Consider the following 15,514-nt stretch of genomic DNA (forward strand, 5'->3'; position numbering starts at 1 on the left):
TTTTATTTCTATGCTAGTAAGCACAGGATTGTGTCTTTCTCATTATGAGGGATGGATTCTAAATGGAGAGGTCTTCTAGGTAGTAAAGGCAGTGGCACAACTAGGGGTGGACCTGACAAGCAAAGGCTAAAATCCCAGAGTGGCAGAGGATGAGGCTGCAGCAAACAGGCCTGTTATGGAAATATTACAACCTGCTGATGCTGGTTGCTGCAGCATCCTTCTTTACTCTTTTAAACATTCAAAACGATCACTGGGGCTATTATTAATGCCATTATTTTTATAGCATAATATTTTATTTAAAAAACATTATCCTTTTCTACAACAAAATGGTGACCAATCCCAAGTAAATTTACTCAGTATCAGAAGCAAGTTCAATATAGTGCCTGTAGTAATAATGCTATGCAGTCTTGGGTTTAAAATGTGGAAGTGCGTGCATAACTTGTTATACAAAAAATGGCTAGACAGAACCTTGCCTTAAAACAAACAGGCAGAGGGAGTCAGAAAGGTGACATTAATCACACAAAAAATCACAACACTAGTTTTTGGACCAAATATGTTTCATGAAATAAGAGGGAAGTGCAACTACACTCTCACCTCTTCTCTTCACCTTTTTCTTGTACCTCCACATATGGCCATTTAGTAGATGGAGAGCAGGTGCAGCAGTGAAACATTTGGCTATGTCCCTACAGCCAGGGCCCAATGACAAATCCTCCAGGACCTCTAGGGGTTCTCCAGTGGTCCTAGAAGATGATAATGTCTTCAGATTATGACAAACAGGTGAGTTTTAAGGTTTTAGGGGCTCCTAGTATGAGATATTGAATTCTTCCCTCCTTAGCACCACCACCAAGAAGACAACATGCTAAGATTACATTGTATGGCAGCTACTAGCTTTCCAGCCAGTGTTCTCAGGAATGAACATTGACTGGTTCAACAACTCTCATTAGGACATACACATTCCACATTAGTGCAGGCAAGCATATATGAAACTATAAAATGGAAGTTAAGACCTTTACTCAGTAAAACACAGCCTGTTGCTCTCAATTGTACTGAGACTAAAACCCTCAGAGGACACAAGGGTTTGGTTCTAGAGAAAGCCAGGTATGTGACATGAGTGCAGTCATGGAGACTGGTGACCAAGTATATTAACAGCATTAATTAAGATATGAACAAAGCCCAGGTAGAGTTTGTTTCATAGAAACAAGGGAAGATTCTTTCACATAAAAAACCTTACTGAACTTTTCAAGTAATTCTTAAGGGTACAGAACACCTACATAATATAGAGACTACAAGAATAGATTAGGACAATAGCTAATCTTTGGAGCAAATTCATTTCTGGATAGGCACTGAGGAACTCTTTCTGTTACATTTTATTTACAGGCGTGATTCCTAGAAGCTTCATTCCACTGCCCAAGATGGTGCGAACAGCCTGGAACAGACAGAGCCTTGCCTGCCAAAAAAACAAAACAAAACAGGAAGGTGTTGGAAAGGTAACATTAATCAGGCTTTTTAAAAAAAAATAAAAAAATTATAATCGTCTCCCTGTAAAAGCAGTTTCAGAAAATAATCTGATAGTGTGAAGGTTTTGAGTGTGTGTACAGTAGTATGGGTGCATAAAATATTGAAGAATAAGGCTAAGATGCTCACTCTATACCAACATCCATTTCCTCTAAGGGGCCATTCAGACTACCTTTTACCCAGGATCAGAACTCGAATTAACCACAGGAGGTTCATATTCGCCCAGAATCTCCCACAAGCAAATCCGAGGCTTCCACACCCGTTGAGGGGCAAATGCCCCTTAGCACGAGTCTTTTGAAAGCAGAGTAAAAGCTGTATCTTTTGGAAAAAAAACTGGTCCAGCGAATATGAACTTGTCCCCGATCATGATCAGGGCAAGTTCAGGGGAGGGATTTAGGTCAGAGAGAGGGCAGAACATTCCTCCCCTTCATCAGAGAAAGAGGAGGAGAAAGAAGGAGTCAGGGGAAGGATGGAAAGGGCAATCGGGGGTAATGGAGCAAGAGGAGGAGGAAGGAGCCGGAGGACGATCAGGGATAACTGAGCAAGAGGAGGAGGAGGAAGGAACCTTGAAAGGGTGCCAAGTGAAATCAGGGTAACGGAGCAGGAGCAGGAGAAGGAAAGAGCCTTGGAGAAAGGGTGCCAAGAGACAGAGGAGGATGTGGATGAAGGAGCCGGGGGGAAAGAAGGGGGTCATGAAGGGCAATCGGGGTAACGGAGCAGGAGTAGGAGTAGGAAGGAGCAGGACGAAGGGTCAAGTTCAGGGGAGAGAATTAGGTCAGAGGGAGGGCACAGAACGGAACAAGATTCCCTCTCGCACCAGGCAGCTTTCTCTCTCGCTTTTTATTTTTGACAGACTAAGCGCATGCTTTTTGCTACAAGTAGATACATATATAGATAGAATGCGTGTCTGCTTGTGCTACTTTCATTTCCTTGCTCCCTGCACAGCACTTTGCAATAGACCAGGGGTAGGCAACCTGCAGCCCACGGGCCGGATGCGGCCCGGCGAGGCCTTGGGACCGGCCCCAGCCCGGTCCTGCCGCCGATTGCCACTGGGGCCTTTGGCGTTTCGCTCGAGGGGCATAGTGGGGCAATTGTATATAGAAGCCTCAGAAACATGCATTTATCTTAACATTTTTAAAAAAAATCAGCAAATTTTTTCGCATGTCCCCCATTTTTTATTTAAAATGTGCCCTCCATTTGAAAATTTTGTCCTACATTTGTCTCGGTTTATTTATTTATTTAATTTCTTTTAAAATTATTTAATTATTTATTTTTTTGGCTTCGGTCCCCCCAGTTGTCTGAGGGACAGCAACCCGGCCCTCGGCTCAAAAGGGTTGCCTATCCCTGCAATAGACTTTTTTCTAAATTATTTTTATATGCGAATGTTACAAATGTTTCTCTTTCAATTTGGCAAATTGATACAGAATGCTTTTGCTACTTTATGTGTCTGTAAGGAAATCTGGGGTGGTTGAGGGAAAGCAAAGGATGCAGAGATGCCATTTGGGGTGAGGAATTAATAATAATAATAATTATTGTATGTGTATGAGGGATTCTGAGGTCGCAAGGAGGGAGGATGCAGAGATTGCATTAGATTGCATTTTGGGGTTGAAAACGGAGGCAGGGGAAGATCCATAATCTGTAGTGACCCAAATACACACACACACATGGAGGTTATAAATTTGACAAAATACAGTGGATCCTTGTTATACGCTGGGGTTTGGTTCCATGATCCCCCGTGTATAACAAAATCCGTGTATGCTCAAGTCCCATTAAGTATAATGGCATAGCAAAATGGTGTCCCTAATAAAAAATGGAACATCAAGGTAAATTTATACTTTTTTGGAACATTTTCAAACCGTGTATGCTTAAATCCGTATATAAAAAATCCGTGTATAAGAAGGGCCGACTGTATGTGAATACTGCCACCTGTTGTTTTTTTTAAAGGAGGGGGAAAGCACACTTCCGATTGCCCAGTTGCTGTAGGAAATGTCACCTTGACGAAAGCGGAACTGAATTTGATTGACAGCAAAGGCACCTTCATTTTAAACCGGTTCCGCAAATGTGAACTCTCTGCAAGAGCTGCAATGGCATTCAGGGTTAAATTACCCCGATTGAGGTAAATTACTAGTGGGCACTTGATTCTGGATGGATTCGGGGGGTGGGGGGGGGAGGGACCGAATCTGCCCAATTCCATCCAGCGCAAATAGGTGAGTCGGAATGGGGCCTAAAGCTCACTCTCACTCATTCTCTAGGAATGCCCGTGGAATGAGTAGATTTCCACTCACAAAGTTTTCTTTTTTATCCTCCAGTCACTGCTTCTCTGAAAACTGCTAGGTGGTGACCCCAACTCTTCAGAGCAAATTTTGAAGGTGTACAGGGACCTACTGAGAAGAACTGTCCACCTTCTTGTTTGACTAGTGTAAATGGCACGTTGGAGAATCTGCAATGAAGGTTTATTCTAGCTAAGGGTAAGAAGCCATCTGTGAATGGGTTTACCCCTGTTGCAGTTCTGCCAAAGCAAGGGATTATATGTTCCCTTGAGGCCAGTCAGAGGCTATCATACTTTGGACATATGATGATAGGACAAAACTCATTAGAAAGGATAATGCTCAGCAAAGTAGAAGGAGTAGGAAAAGGCTGCATTACAAACAGAGATACTCAATGAAAGAAGCCACAACCCGATTTTGCTGTTAGTAACTGCAGTTCAACAACAGTAGGAGGGCTGTACATAGTATTTTAATTTCATTTCTAAACATAGTGTTTTCATGTCTATTTTATACTAGTGTCTGGCAGCTATCATGATAGGACATTCTTTCCTTCCCTTTTGTCTTACTGCTCTCCATAGTGGCCACTTACTGCTCTGGAAATGGTCCAGAAAAGCAGGTTTTAAGGCCTATTAAATATACAGAAGAGACTCCACTCCAAGTTCTGCTAGGATGAAAGAAGCAGTTCCACTGGCAGAACAACTGTTATCCTAAACTATGTTTTCTCTACTTTGATAAAGAATTTCAAAAATACCACCAAAGAACCAAACATAATGTAGCTTTTGACTTCCTGCATTTTAACTCTACCTTTAATTTAGTTTATGAACTGTTGTTCATAAGTTTATAGTATAAGCACTATTGCAAGAATGGGGTTTTGAAAAGAAAATCACCATGTGCTGAGAAAGTCGACATTGCTCACTATCTTTTCTCAGGCCAAGAAAGATTAAGTTGAATCTAAATGAAAAAGACTTCCCATTAAAATGAAAAAGCTAGGTAACTGTGAGATTTATTTTGTGGCAGTTTAATATGAACTGATGTTCACAGTTCTACAGGAATTTTTGAAGGAACAGTATCCAGACTTGTCAGTGCAGAGTTAAAGCAACTTATCCTATTATATTACTCCTTTGCTTTTAAAAAACTAAACAAAGTATTTTAATTTCTTTATTTTATACCACACCTTCTTAACGGGTTCCAAATGTTGTATCCAAAACTTTTTTCTCATGTGATCAATGATATTCCCGTGGTGATTATTTACATTACCTCTGCTAGTTCCGGAATGCTGCCTTTCACATGGAGTCTTTTATGAGCTGCAGCTGTTAAATGGCTGAAAAGAGAAATGCCAAGTCTTTAAGGCGTTACAGTCCTGAGTGGATGAACTAGGGAGTAATTCCTCCACCAAATTCAGTGGCATTTGCTGCCAATTAAATATGTTCAAGATCTAGTAGAATAATTCTAGAAAACATAGCAGCTACCAATGAGCTGATTAGCCCCATTGGCTAAGATCCAAAGCTAGTGGATTTTTCAGCTTCTGGAAAGCATGTCTATTGAAGGGTTTCTTTCTGAATTGGCAGAAAAGTGTTACATGAGGAAACTGACTCCAAAACCATTGCTCCCACCATCTCTTTACAAAGACTGCTTTGTGGCCCCAAAGAATCTTGATATGCTATGGAAGTGACAAAGTATGTGGCTCTCCAAACATTGGATGGTAACTTCCTTGATTTTTCACTATCATTTATGTTGGCTAACGCTGATAGAAACTTCAGTCCAGTCACAGGAGCAACTGTCCCACAAGTGCCATACTGTGGCACACCATGGCTGTTGCACATTAGCCATATTGCTTGGTCCATTTGTGCACAGCTATGACAATGTTCCCTTCCTGGGAATAGAATCATTGCACAGCACCAAAGTTTTAAATTGTGCAAACCTAAGTTGCTTTATGACATCACAAATTCCCAAAAGGATGTTTCTTATACAACAGGCCATCCTTAATAAATTCTCAAGAAACATGAGAGACACTGCAGACTGTTTTAGCTGGAAAAATCAGCAGTAGCAGAACACGTTATAAACCATCCTGGGCATAAAATACTGTTTGATAACACTGAAATTTTGAACCATGAACAACTATCAGGTCAGAGTGCACAGGGAAGCCATTGAAATCCATAAACATCTGGATAATTTAAACCAGAAAGAAGAAACCCTTAAAATGAACAAAGTTTGGCTACCAGTCCTGAAAAATAACAAAATCAGGACTCCAACTCTCTTCTATGCCAGCATTCCCTGAAGATGCCAGCCACAGATGTTGGTGAAACATCAGGAATAAATTATTCTAGAACATAGCCACATAGCCTGAAAAACCCACAAAAACCTATGAATAAATTTTGTTGCTGCACTGAGAGACATTTGGGCTTAAAAATTGCCCAGATTAAAAAACAGTATTAACCTGTCTCTTCATTCCACTCATTTTTAAAAAAATATTTATTTTGCATACATTTTGTGCAGGGCAAACTATGATTATCTAGAGCTAAATCCTGTTGGTTAGTCCCAATCAATGTAGATCCTTTGTGTGATTGTTGCCTTTTGAGTCAACACATAGGTAAATTTCACTGAATTAATGGCCTTATTTTAGTTTAGTTTAGCAAGAGGAATTGCCATTTGCAAAAGGGAAGTATTAACAAACTTGGAGAAACCATGGGGTTGGTAGAAATATGAAAAGTTTAATGGGGGAATCCCGATGTGGATAAGATTGCATTACAAAACAGTTCCGAATAGTGGAACTATTTTTGGGGAAACAGAAATAAAACCAGAAAGAGAAGGAATGGCCTGGAAAAGGCTAGGTGGTCAGTTTCCTGTTATATCTATATTTATTAAGGTTGTACATTAACAGCCTTCTAATACCTTTACCACATGGGTGGGCTAAGAGAGGCCCATGGGCCACATGTAGCCCGCAGTAATGTTTTTTGTAACCTCAGGGCCTCCCAGGTTACTTTTTTTCCCTTTTCTTCACAATGCCCGCAAATGACCTCTACGACTATGGAGGCCATTTCCACCACATTTGGAAGACCCCCTGGGCCACACGGGTCAAAACAACATTTTATGAAAGTTTTGGAAAAGGTTCTTTTGCCTGCTAGGAACATGAGACATTTTCTGTTCACAACAGGAAGTGATTCTCACTCACTTCCTGTTATTAATAAAAGGCTTGTTCAGGACCTAAAACAGTCTAGGAAGTCCCCCAAAATACCCCTAGGGGTCAATGTGCAAAATACCAATAGTTTTTCCCCCTGCCTTCCACAGTTGCCCACCCATGCAGTACAATATCAAAAGAGAACAGTTTCTACAAGCTTATATATCAAATAAAGTTTAATTAGTTCTAAAGATCATGAACATTTTGGTTATATTGACACTATGTGCTGTTGGACTCAGTCACTGGAGTAAGATCACGTTACAAGAAGCCCGCAGGCAACATGACTTTGTCAAAATCAGATGATGGATGTAACAGACCATGAAAACTGACTGGTTTTTCTCGTTGAGCACATACAGTGGTTCCTCGGGATACGAAATACCCAGGTTACGAAATTTCCGGGATACGAAAAAATCCCATAGGAAATAATTGTTCCGGGTTACGAATGTTTTTTCGGGTTACGAAAAATTTTTTGGTGCTTTTCGGCGCTATTTCACACGAAATCGCGGCTTTTCCCCTATGGGTTTTCGGCTTACGAAGGCTTTTCGGGTTACGAAAGCGGCCGCGGAACGAATTAATTTCGTAACCCGAGGCACCACTGTACAATGTTCCCAGGAACAATATGTCAGCTCATTATGTCTCGGGAGTAAACACTTAAAAGACAGGACATTTCAAGGATTTCACAAGTCATTCAGAGAATGTATATCTCTTTGACCTGACATGGTATAATTTTTCACATTATCAAGATACAAAATAAATCACTCCAAATAACAAGAATTAAGATTCTGGCTGTAGATTTATGAAGAAGGTGCTCTAATCAAGCTCCAGCTCTTCCTCTGGTTTTGAATGGGCTCGCTGCATTTAATTCTTCCCAATGACTTGTTATTGATCCTGAATTCTAATCCTATTCAATAGTGAACATGTTTCTCTCTCTTACCTGAGTTTAAAGAGATAGTTAACAATATGCTTAGGCTGAAGATCTTGCGAAGACTGATGAAGAATCTCATCATATCTGAAAAGAGAAAGATTGATAGTTTATACAGTTTCAAAATCAGAAGACTTTGGCCAAATTAAAGGCATTCCCTGGGTAGCTGTGTGTTGCAAGATTTAGCAGTTTTATTCTTGCTTAACTATTATAGAATTGACTGCTGAATGCAGTTGCCATTTGGATTTAGGATGATTATACAAAATCTTTCACAAGAATTTTGGGGGTGGGGGGATGTTTACTAACTACTACTTAGCATCTGCTATATGCAAACCATGCAACACATTAGGAAAAGAACCCTGCCTCATATTTCTGTTTTGGAAGTTGTATCTAATGTCAACGGGAACTGAAAATGCTGGCAACAGAATGCCCCATCCAACTGCTGACTTCCATGACGGTGGTGGTGAGGGTTCTGCAAAGCAGATTTGACGAAGCAGTACTTTTGAGCAAGGGGTGATTTAAAATGATTTTAAAACATTTTTAACACTCTGGAATTTGATCATATTTGTGGTAGTCCTTTCCTGTTTAAGCTATTACAATAGAGTTGACTCTGTGTCAGTTGAGTCACATGACCCTTCTGCTGAATGGCAATGTTGTGTAACTGAAGGCGTACTACTGGCAAATTCATAGGGGCAGACAGATATCCCTCAGTCAAAAATGTCCAAGCATATTGGCACTGCATGCATAGTTTTGCTTTTCAAACCTGGGGGCTGAATGGGAATGTTGCACCTCTGACAAATGTCCAGCTGCTTCCATAATGGAACTTAACACATGTATATGACATCAACAGGATTCTGGCCCATGTTTCCCACGGGACAGTCAGTGGCTTAAGCTTCCACTCTCACGTGCTCTCTTCAATCACAGTATCTGAATTACTATTCTGTCTTTCCTCTGTGCCTCCTCAGGGCATGCTAATTCTAAAGCAGAACTGCTTTTATCACTCTCAAGGTTTTTAACTATTTGTGACATTCTATTTCTATGAGGGGTTTTCAAAGTTAAAGAGTACAATCATAATTTCCTGCATAACTGGGAAATATTGGCAGCACACTGAAACCTCTGCCTTTACATATGTATATGATGCCTTTCCTCCAGTGAGTTCAAGGCAGTACAGACAGTTCTTTCCACTTGATCCTCCCAACATCTTATAAGGTAGGTCAGCTTGAGAGAGAGTGAATTACTTGTCTTTATGAAGATTTGAACCTGGATTTCCAGGTTCTATTCTAAACATTTATATTGTTTGGCATAGGACCACTAAGTATGCTGTTAGAAGGGAAGATGTTTTAGGAGTGAAACATCCCTCAAATGAAGTCCTGTATTTTGGCTAATGGCAATAGAGGTCTATCAATACAATCTTATACACGAAAGCTTCTCTAAGTGCCAATGACTTCAGAAGGACATATTCCCACCTAAGACTGGACAGGGTTGCAGTGTACATTGCCTAAAGGTAAAGGTTTTCCCTTGACAAGATTGTGTAGTCATGTCTTACTGTAGGGGGTGGTGCTCATCTCCATAACTAAGCCAAAGAGCCAGCATTGTCAAAGACAACTCTGTGATCATATGGCCAGCTTGACTGAACAGAAAACTGTTACCTTCTCACTGAAGTAGTACCTATTTCTCTACAGTGGGCCCTTGCTTTACACGAGGATCCCACATAAAGCAAAATGCGCATATGCTCAAGCCCCATTATACCCAATGGGGCTCGCACTCGCCCCACGGCCGCACGCGCTTCGTGAGCCCCATTGGAAATAATGGGGCTCATGCTCATTGTGTGGCCTTGCGTGCGTGACATGCATTCTCCCATTTCCTAGGTGGCTTCAGCGTAAGCTGAAAGCCACCTATAACGAGCCCGTGTATGGCGCAGGCTCACTGTATTTGCACTTTTACATGCTTTCAAACTGCTAGGTTGGCAGAAGCTGGGATTAGTAATGGGAGCAAACTTCATCCCACGTCACTTGGGCTTTGAACTGCCAACCTGCCAATCTTGCAGTCGTCAGAGTCAGCATCTTAACCACTGAGCTACCATGTCCCTTTACATTGCCTAACCTTACTCAAAACTGTTTTGCTACATTCAGTTGTGATTCAAAGCACTTACCTTAACACTTCTAATTTATTGCAGACTTTGCTTTATACATTCTCAGCTAATGTTCCAAAATATAGCTGCTGGAGGTCATTAAGCACAGTAAAATGTACTTGCACGTAAATACTCACAGGATTGAACTACATATCATGAATGTAAAGACTAGCAAAACAGCTGTCAGGATCTGTATTCAGAATAATGCTTTGTTTGACAGGCATGATAATAAAACTTGATTTCAGTGGAATATGGACTGCTCCACAGTCTCTGACTCAGCTGCTGCCTTAAATCAGGGTTGGGAAACCTGTATAGGTCTTGAGAGAATTCTACCCATAGCAGCCGTGGCAAGCTACACTATGCCACCACCAGAACTCATTGGTGCAGAAGAAGCATATGCAAGTATTTGTGCTTTAAAACAAACCATGTAAAGATCATGTAACTTGCTTGAAAGCAGATTTGTGCTTTGAGGAGCCTAATTATCCTTTAACACAAGGAACATACTGCCTGTACACCTTGTTTTCAAACTTTATGGAATTTTTCTGGACAGAAAGATTACTAAAATCTGAATATTATGCACATTTACTTGTTCAAGAAAGGTAGGTAAGTAAAGGACTGTGATGTAAACCTCAAATACCTGAGAAGATGCTGAATTAAGGAAACAGCAGGTGGATCTTGTAAACATGCCATGTTAATGTGAGACACCCGATTAACTGTTCCACACATCTCTTCTAAACTGTGAGAAGAGGGGAAGAAAAATGTATCAAAAGCCATTAAAAAAATCATGGCACCCATCATTAATGCCACACCACATTTTAAGTAAATAAACTTTTTCATCTCATTTCACATAGTGCAGTTAAGCAGACTGTGGCTGGAATTCTGTTGGTGAATTAATTCTAGTGGCAGCACTTTTTTCAGAATGCTTCACTGGCGTCAAAAAAAGGTTGATATATCTGCCAACACCATTTCGTTGTTGCCATTTCCTTCATGGCTGCTGCACACCCATTTTTGTCCTGTCATCATGGTCACTGCTGGTATAGTTCCATTGGCATAGAGCACCAACAGCACCCTGAAACCTAACACCATGATTCATGAAGAGTAAACAGGAATCAAAGTAGTAGTTTGACCTAGCAGACTAAGATTTTTTATTTTAATTGGAACAACAAATGCTCTCTCCCTCAGCCACATCATGTTGCTTCAAAAATTCTCCTTAGTTTCCAAAATGGCATACACTGTGGCATAGGAAAGAATGGAGAGGGTATTACTCTTTGGCACAAGAAGCTGATAAGCGGAAGGGGTTGATGAATTCTGGCAAATGTTTAGAACTTTATGATGATGGCATTTTTATCTTTGTGGAAGTCAGTATAATTTTAGGAAACAGATTTTAAACAGATGTCAGCAGACATGAAACTCTTAATTTTTTTTGTGAAAGACAAACTGTTAATATCTGTAACTGACCAAACCATTAATAAATCTACAGTGTTATATAAATAAAGTATAATAATAATAATAATAATAACAATACTGACAGCAATAAAATCTGCTGCATGTACACTCATGTGAGCAAGTTCCTATGATGAAATCTGAACTGTGCTGAAGGGCACTGCCAGGTATCAACAGAGAACGTGCTTACCTAGAACCTTGAAAGCAATTGTTCTGAAAAAGGAAAGTTGTCCAATTACCTATCAATAACTGCCTTTCCTTATCCTGAGCACATACAGGGAAATAAGGCTGGCCCTGCCATTAGACAGAATGAAGTAACTGCCTCAGATTGCAAATGGTGGAGCATAGTGATGGCAGCCTGCTGACTATTCCTGGCAAGCCTCCCATCTACTCCCCTGTGTGAGTGCCCATACAGCATATAGTCGTTTCCTAGATTGGCCTGCTGTCTTCAAGTGTGATGAATGATACCAAACCATCACTAGTTATGGAAATTGCAGAAAGCTTCCTGTACATGGAATGGAAGGTGGTCAGCTTCTCTTTTGCTTCAAACAGTGAGACACCTTCGTCCAGCTCTACAGCACAACTTCACAACCTGTGTTTACCAAGAAACTAATAACTGAGTAACTGCCAGCCCTTTTCCTCCTGTCACAACCACCATCATTGGCATAGTTACAGGACAGAACATTCTGATTAGAATAGGAATGTGCATCACTCTATTTTATTATTCTATTACCTATGTCATTCTACACCTTGGTGGAACAGATTCTCACTCCTCTCACTGAAACTCTTTGGACATCCCCAAATGTCCACCAGAGGTGTGGGCTCTTTGCAACAAATTTGGGGACAGCATGTGGAAAAGCGCAAGTGAAAGTAGAGGTCTCATTAAATGCACAGAAATTAATTTCCCTAAAAATGGGTTGAATTTTAACCAAAATGGGACCATTTGCTTGTTTTTTATGGTCTCTCATAATTTAAGTACACCTGATCAACAAAAAAAGGCTCCATTTGAAATGGCTGTATGCAAACACATTCTCCACAATCATTTTCATTTCAAACTACTCTAAGCCAAATTCAGGGGGAAAAAACTGCTCTTCATTACACCACTTACCTGTACAGCCTGGCATGAGTGTATTGCAGGAAAACGCCAGTGTCGCCTTGGCTTTGGAGAACACGATCCCAGTTAAACTTGTAATCAGATGATAAGAGGCCCTTGAAGTCCTGAAGTCATAGATTATAGAAGCATTATGCAGACCCTTTCACAGCATCACTGGATTTTATCGCAAAAGGGAAAACAACAAAATGACAGCATGAACAGACCTGAATGATAAGTGCTGCAAGCCCAATCCTTTCAGCAGTCTCAAGAGGATTGTCAAGTTCTTTGGTTGCTGAGCAGATTAAGGGAAGAAAAACAACCTTGTTATCTCTCCGTAAAAGGAAAGCAAGCAGCTGATAAGAGAACAGATGCTATTAGCTTGGACAGGTTCTAAGCTCTTGTTTCTAAAGTGGTGAATCTAGATCTATGCTACTGGTGTGGAAGTACTACTCCTCATTTTTTAACTACAAGGATACATTAAATCCATACTTTCCCTATCAAGTTCCCAAGTATTCTACGTCAGCAGCTGCTTAGTTAAGTATACTGTACTTAAGTACTGTAAGTAACTTTCCCTGGCCTGGCTTTCCCCAAACCTGATGGAAATGTCATTTGCTCATGCTCCAGTCGCCAGCAGAACTTCCTTCTCCCCATGCAGCTAATGCCTAGTAAAATAGGTTGTGGGGGAGTTACAATCATGGCAATAGTGTCATTATCGTGACTAACTAATGATTGTGAATATGGAACAGTTACAGATGAGTGCATCTAGGTAACGGGATATGGTGGTTTTTTTAATGTTGTAAGCTGCCCTGAGTCCTAGTCCTGGGAGAAGGGTGGGATATAAATAAATGTAACAATAATAATAATAATAATAATAATAATAATAATAATAAATATTTCACTAAGTAGCTGATATAGAATAATGGCCATTGACTTTAATGCTGTTAAGAAGCTCTTTAAATGTCAGCGATTGGCTTGTAGGAACATTGTAGTTCATAGGGCTTGCAGGCCCTATGTAGCTCCCAAGGTGATTTTCAGGCCCTTGCAAAAAGTGAACTTCCAGTTTTCTTACTGGTTAAAAAGGCTTCTTGGGTGCCTAAAATGTAGTGGAAAAGTCCCCCACCATACATACAGAGGAAGCATGGGGGAAATATTTAGATTTTTTAAAAAAAGATAATTTAAAAAGTTTCAGAATGGTGGTACAACAGAGGTCTCATGGGAGCGCAATGTGGTCTTCAACCTCAACTGTTGCCCAATCACACCACAGATGGGTCACAGGCTGTTACCATCAATGCTTCAGTTCTAGGCTCCTGTGAGTAAATTCCACAGACTTCAATGAACCAGGCATACGTGGGATTTCCCTCTGTTAAAAAGAAATGTTTTATTTCTAGGATAGGGTTTATTTATATGTATGTGTGTAAGTGCATGCACATAAACACACCCTTTTAAAAGAAGCCAGGTGCAGTGGGTGAAATGTAAACTGAAACATCCAATCAAAATCTGATGAGATGGACAGCAATAAAAACAGACAAACAGAGATAAAAAGAATAAGATGAGAAATAGCCAAACAGCAATAAAACATTTGTTTCCAAAAGAACCAATCAAAAAGAGCAATCAGAGCAGATTGGAATTCAAGAGCAAGTTAGGCAGGGAAATAATTCCATTGATGGATGGGTTGTCATTGCCTGATAGGAAAAGAAAGGAATTACTTGAAAGATGGCTTAAATTTGGATTTTTTAGTGGAAATGGAAGGTTTTGGGTGAGTACATATTTTTTGTCAAGCAAAAAGAGCAAATGTAAGTGTGTGACAGGATTCTGGCAGATCCTGCCATAAAAGTGGTTTAATATTTGTATTTTTTCAGTTATGTTACTGTTTATATTTATATTTTTAATAGAATTACTGGATATGATTATATTTATGTTTAGGCAATACTAATAACCTGATGAAACAGGTACGAAGGGCTTGAGGTTGAAGTATGATGGGATCTGTGGTATTTGTACAAGGGAAAAACATTCCCTGGCTGTATAATGAACAGATGTGTCGGGGAGGGTGTTGGTACTGACTTTCGCCAAGGTTGCCTCTTGGGAAGCTGAAAGAGAGATGTGTTGTGAGGAGTGGGAGATGAGATAGAGTGAATGTGAAAATGTTTTGGTTTATGAACTAAGGAGAAAAGTCCACAAACATATTGGGGGGCTGTACATTACTACTATATGCTTGTAACTGGGGATTATGGTAGTTCTCTCTACAGAAGTCAAACTGTTAACATCTTTGGTTACTGAAATAAAGTTTTGCTATTTAAATACTGAAGATTGGTTTACTGAACCATAGGGAATGGGCAGATCCTGATAGCGTAGCTTTAACCATGATCCACAGGAAGGGAGAAACAGATTTAAGTTCCAAGTGGCCATACTCAAAAGGGAAGAGCCGCTCTTTCAAGGTTCTGGGAGAAAAGTGCTATGGCCAGGAATCACCATAAGTATAAGCATTAACTTAAAGAATGATTGAGCAGCTAACTTTTGGCAGAAGCACTTTTTTCTAACATCATGGAGCAAGCTTCATCCAAAACATCTTCCAGGAAAACCACCTCTCCTTTTCGAGTCTTCATCCCCTGAACTCTCCCAAAGGGCAAATGCTGGCACCTGTAACAAACAGGGGATGCTATTCTTGCACATCAATATTATATCATTGTACCTAAACTACAATAATTGCAAACAAATGTCTCTCTGAGCTCAGATTTAGTTTCAAAAAATGAGCAAATGCCATTCTGGTTCAGAGAGAATGGCTCTACAATAATTGTAAACAAATGTCTCTCTGAGCTCAGATTTAGTTTCAAAAAATGAGCAAATGCCATTCTGGTTCAGAGAGAATGGCTCTACAATAATTGCAAACAAATGTCTCTCTGAGCTCAGATTTAGTTTCAAAAAAATGAGCAAATGCCATTCTGGTTCAGAGAGAATGGCTCTATAT

General features: G+C 40.2%; 1 protein-coding gene across 3 annotated transcripts in view; it reads right to left on the reverse strand.

Moving 5' to 3' along the window:
• Positions 1-995: 995 nt before the first annotated feature.
• Positions 996-15,514, reverse strand: part of LOC121917476 (probable arginine--tRNA ligase, mitochondrial) — a 34,035-nt gene continuing 19,516 nt past the window's right edge. For all 3 annotated transcript variants that reach the window (XM_042443486.1, XM_042443487.1, XM_042443488.1), the window contains 7 exons: positions 15,062-15,186; positions 12,774-12,841; positions 12,565-12,674; positions 10,651-10,749; positions 7,895-7,969; positions 5,040-5,103; positions 996-1,447 (listed from right to left, as the gene is read on the reverse strand). In XM_042443486.1, coding sequence (XP_042299420.1) covers positions 1,361-1,447; positions 5,040-5,103; positions 7,895-7,969; positions 10,651-10,749; positions 12,565-12,674; positions 12,774-12,841; positions 15,062-15,186 — 628 coding nt within the window. In that variant the 3' untranslated portion in view covers positions 996-1,360. The remainder of the gene's footprint in view (positions 1,448-5,039; positions 5,104-7,894; positions 7,970-10,650; positions 10,750-12,564; positions 12,675-12,773; positions 12,842-15,061; positions 15,187-15,514) is intronic.

This window comes from Sceloporus undulatus, unplaced genomic scaffold, assembly GCF_019175285.1.
Source record: "Sceloporus undulatus isolate JIND9_A2432 ecotype Alabama unplaced genomic scaffold, SceUnd_v1.1 scaffold_19, whole genome shotgun sequence".
Taxonomy (NCBI): Eukaryota; Metazoa; Chordata; class Lepidosauria; order Squamata; family Phrynosomatidae; genus Sceloporus; species Sceloporus undulatus.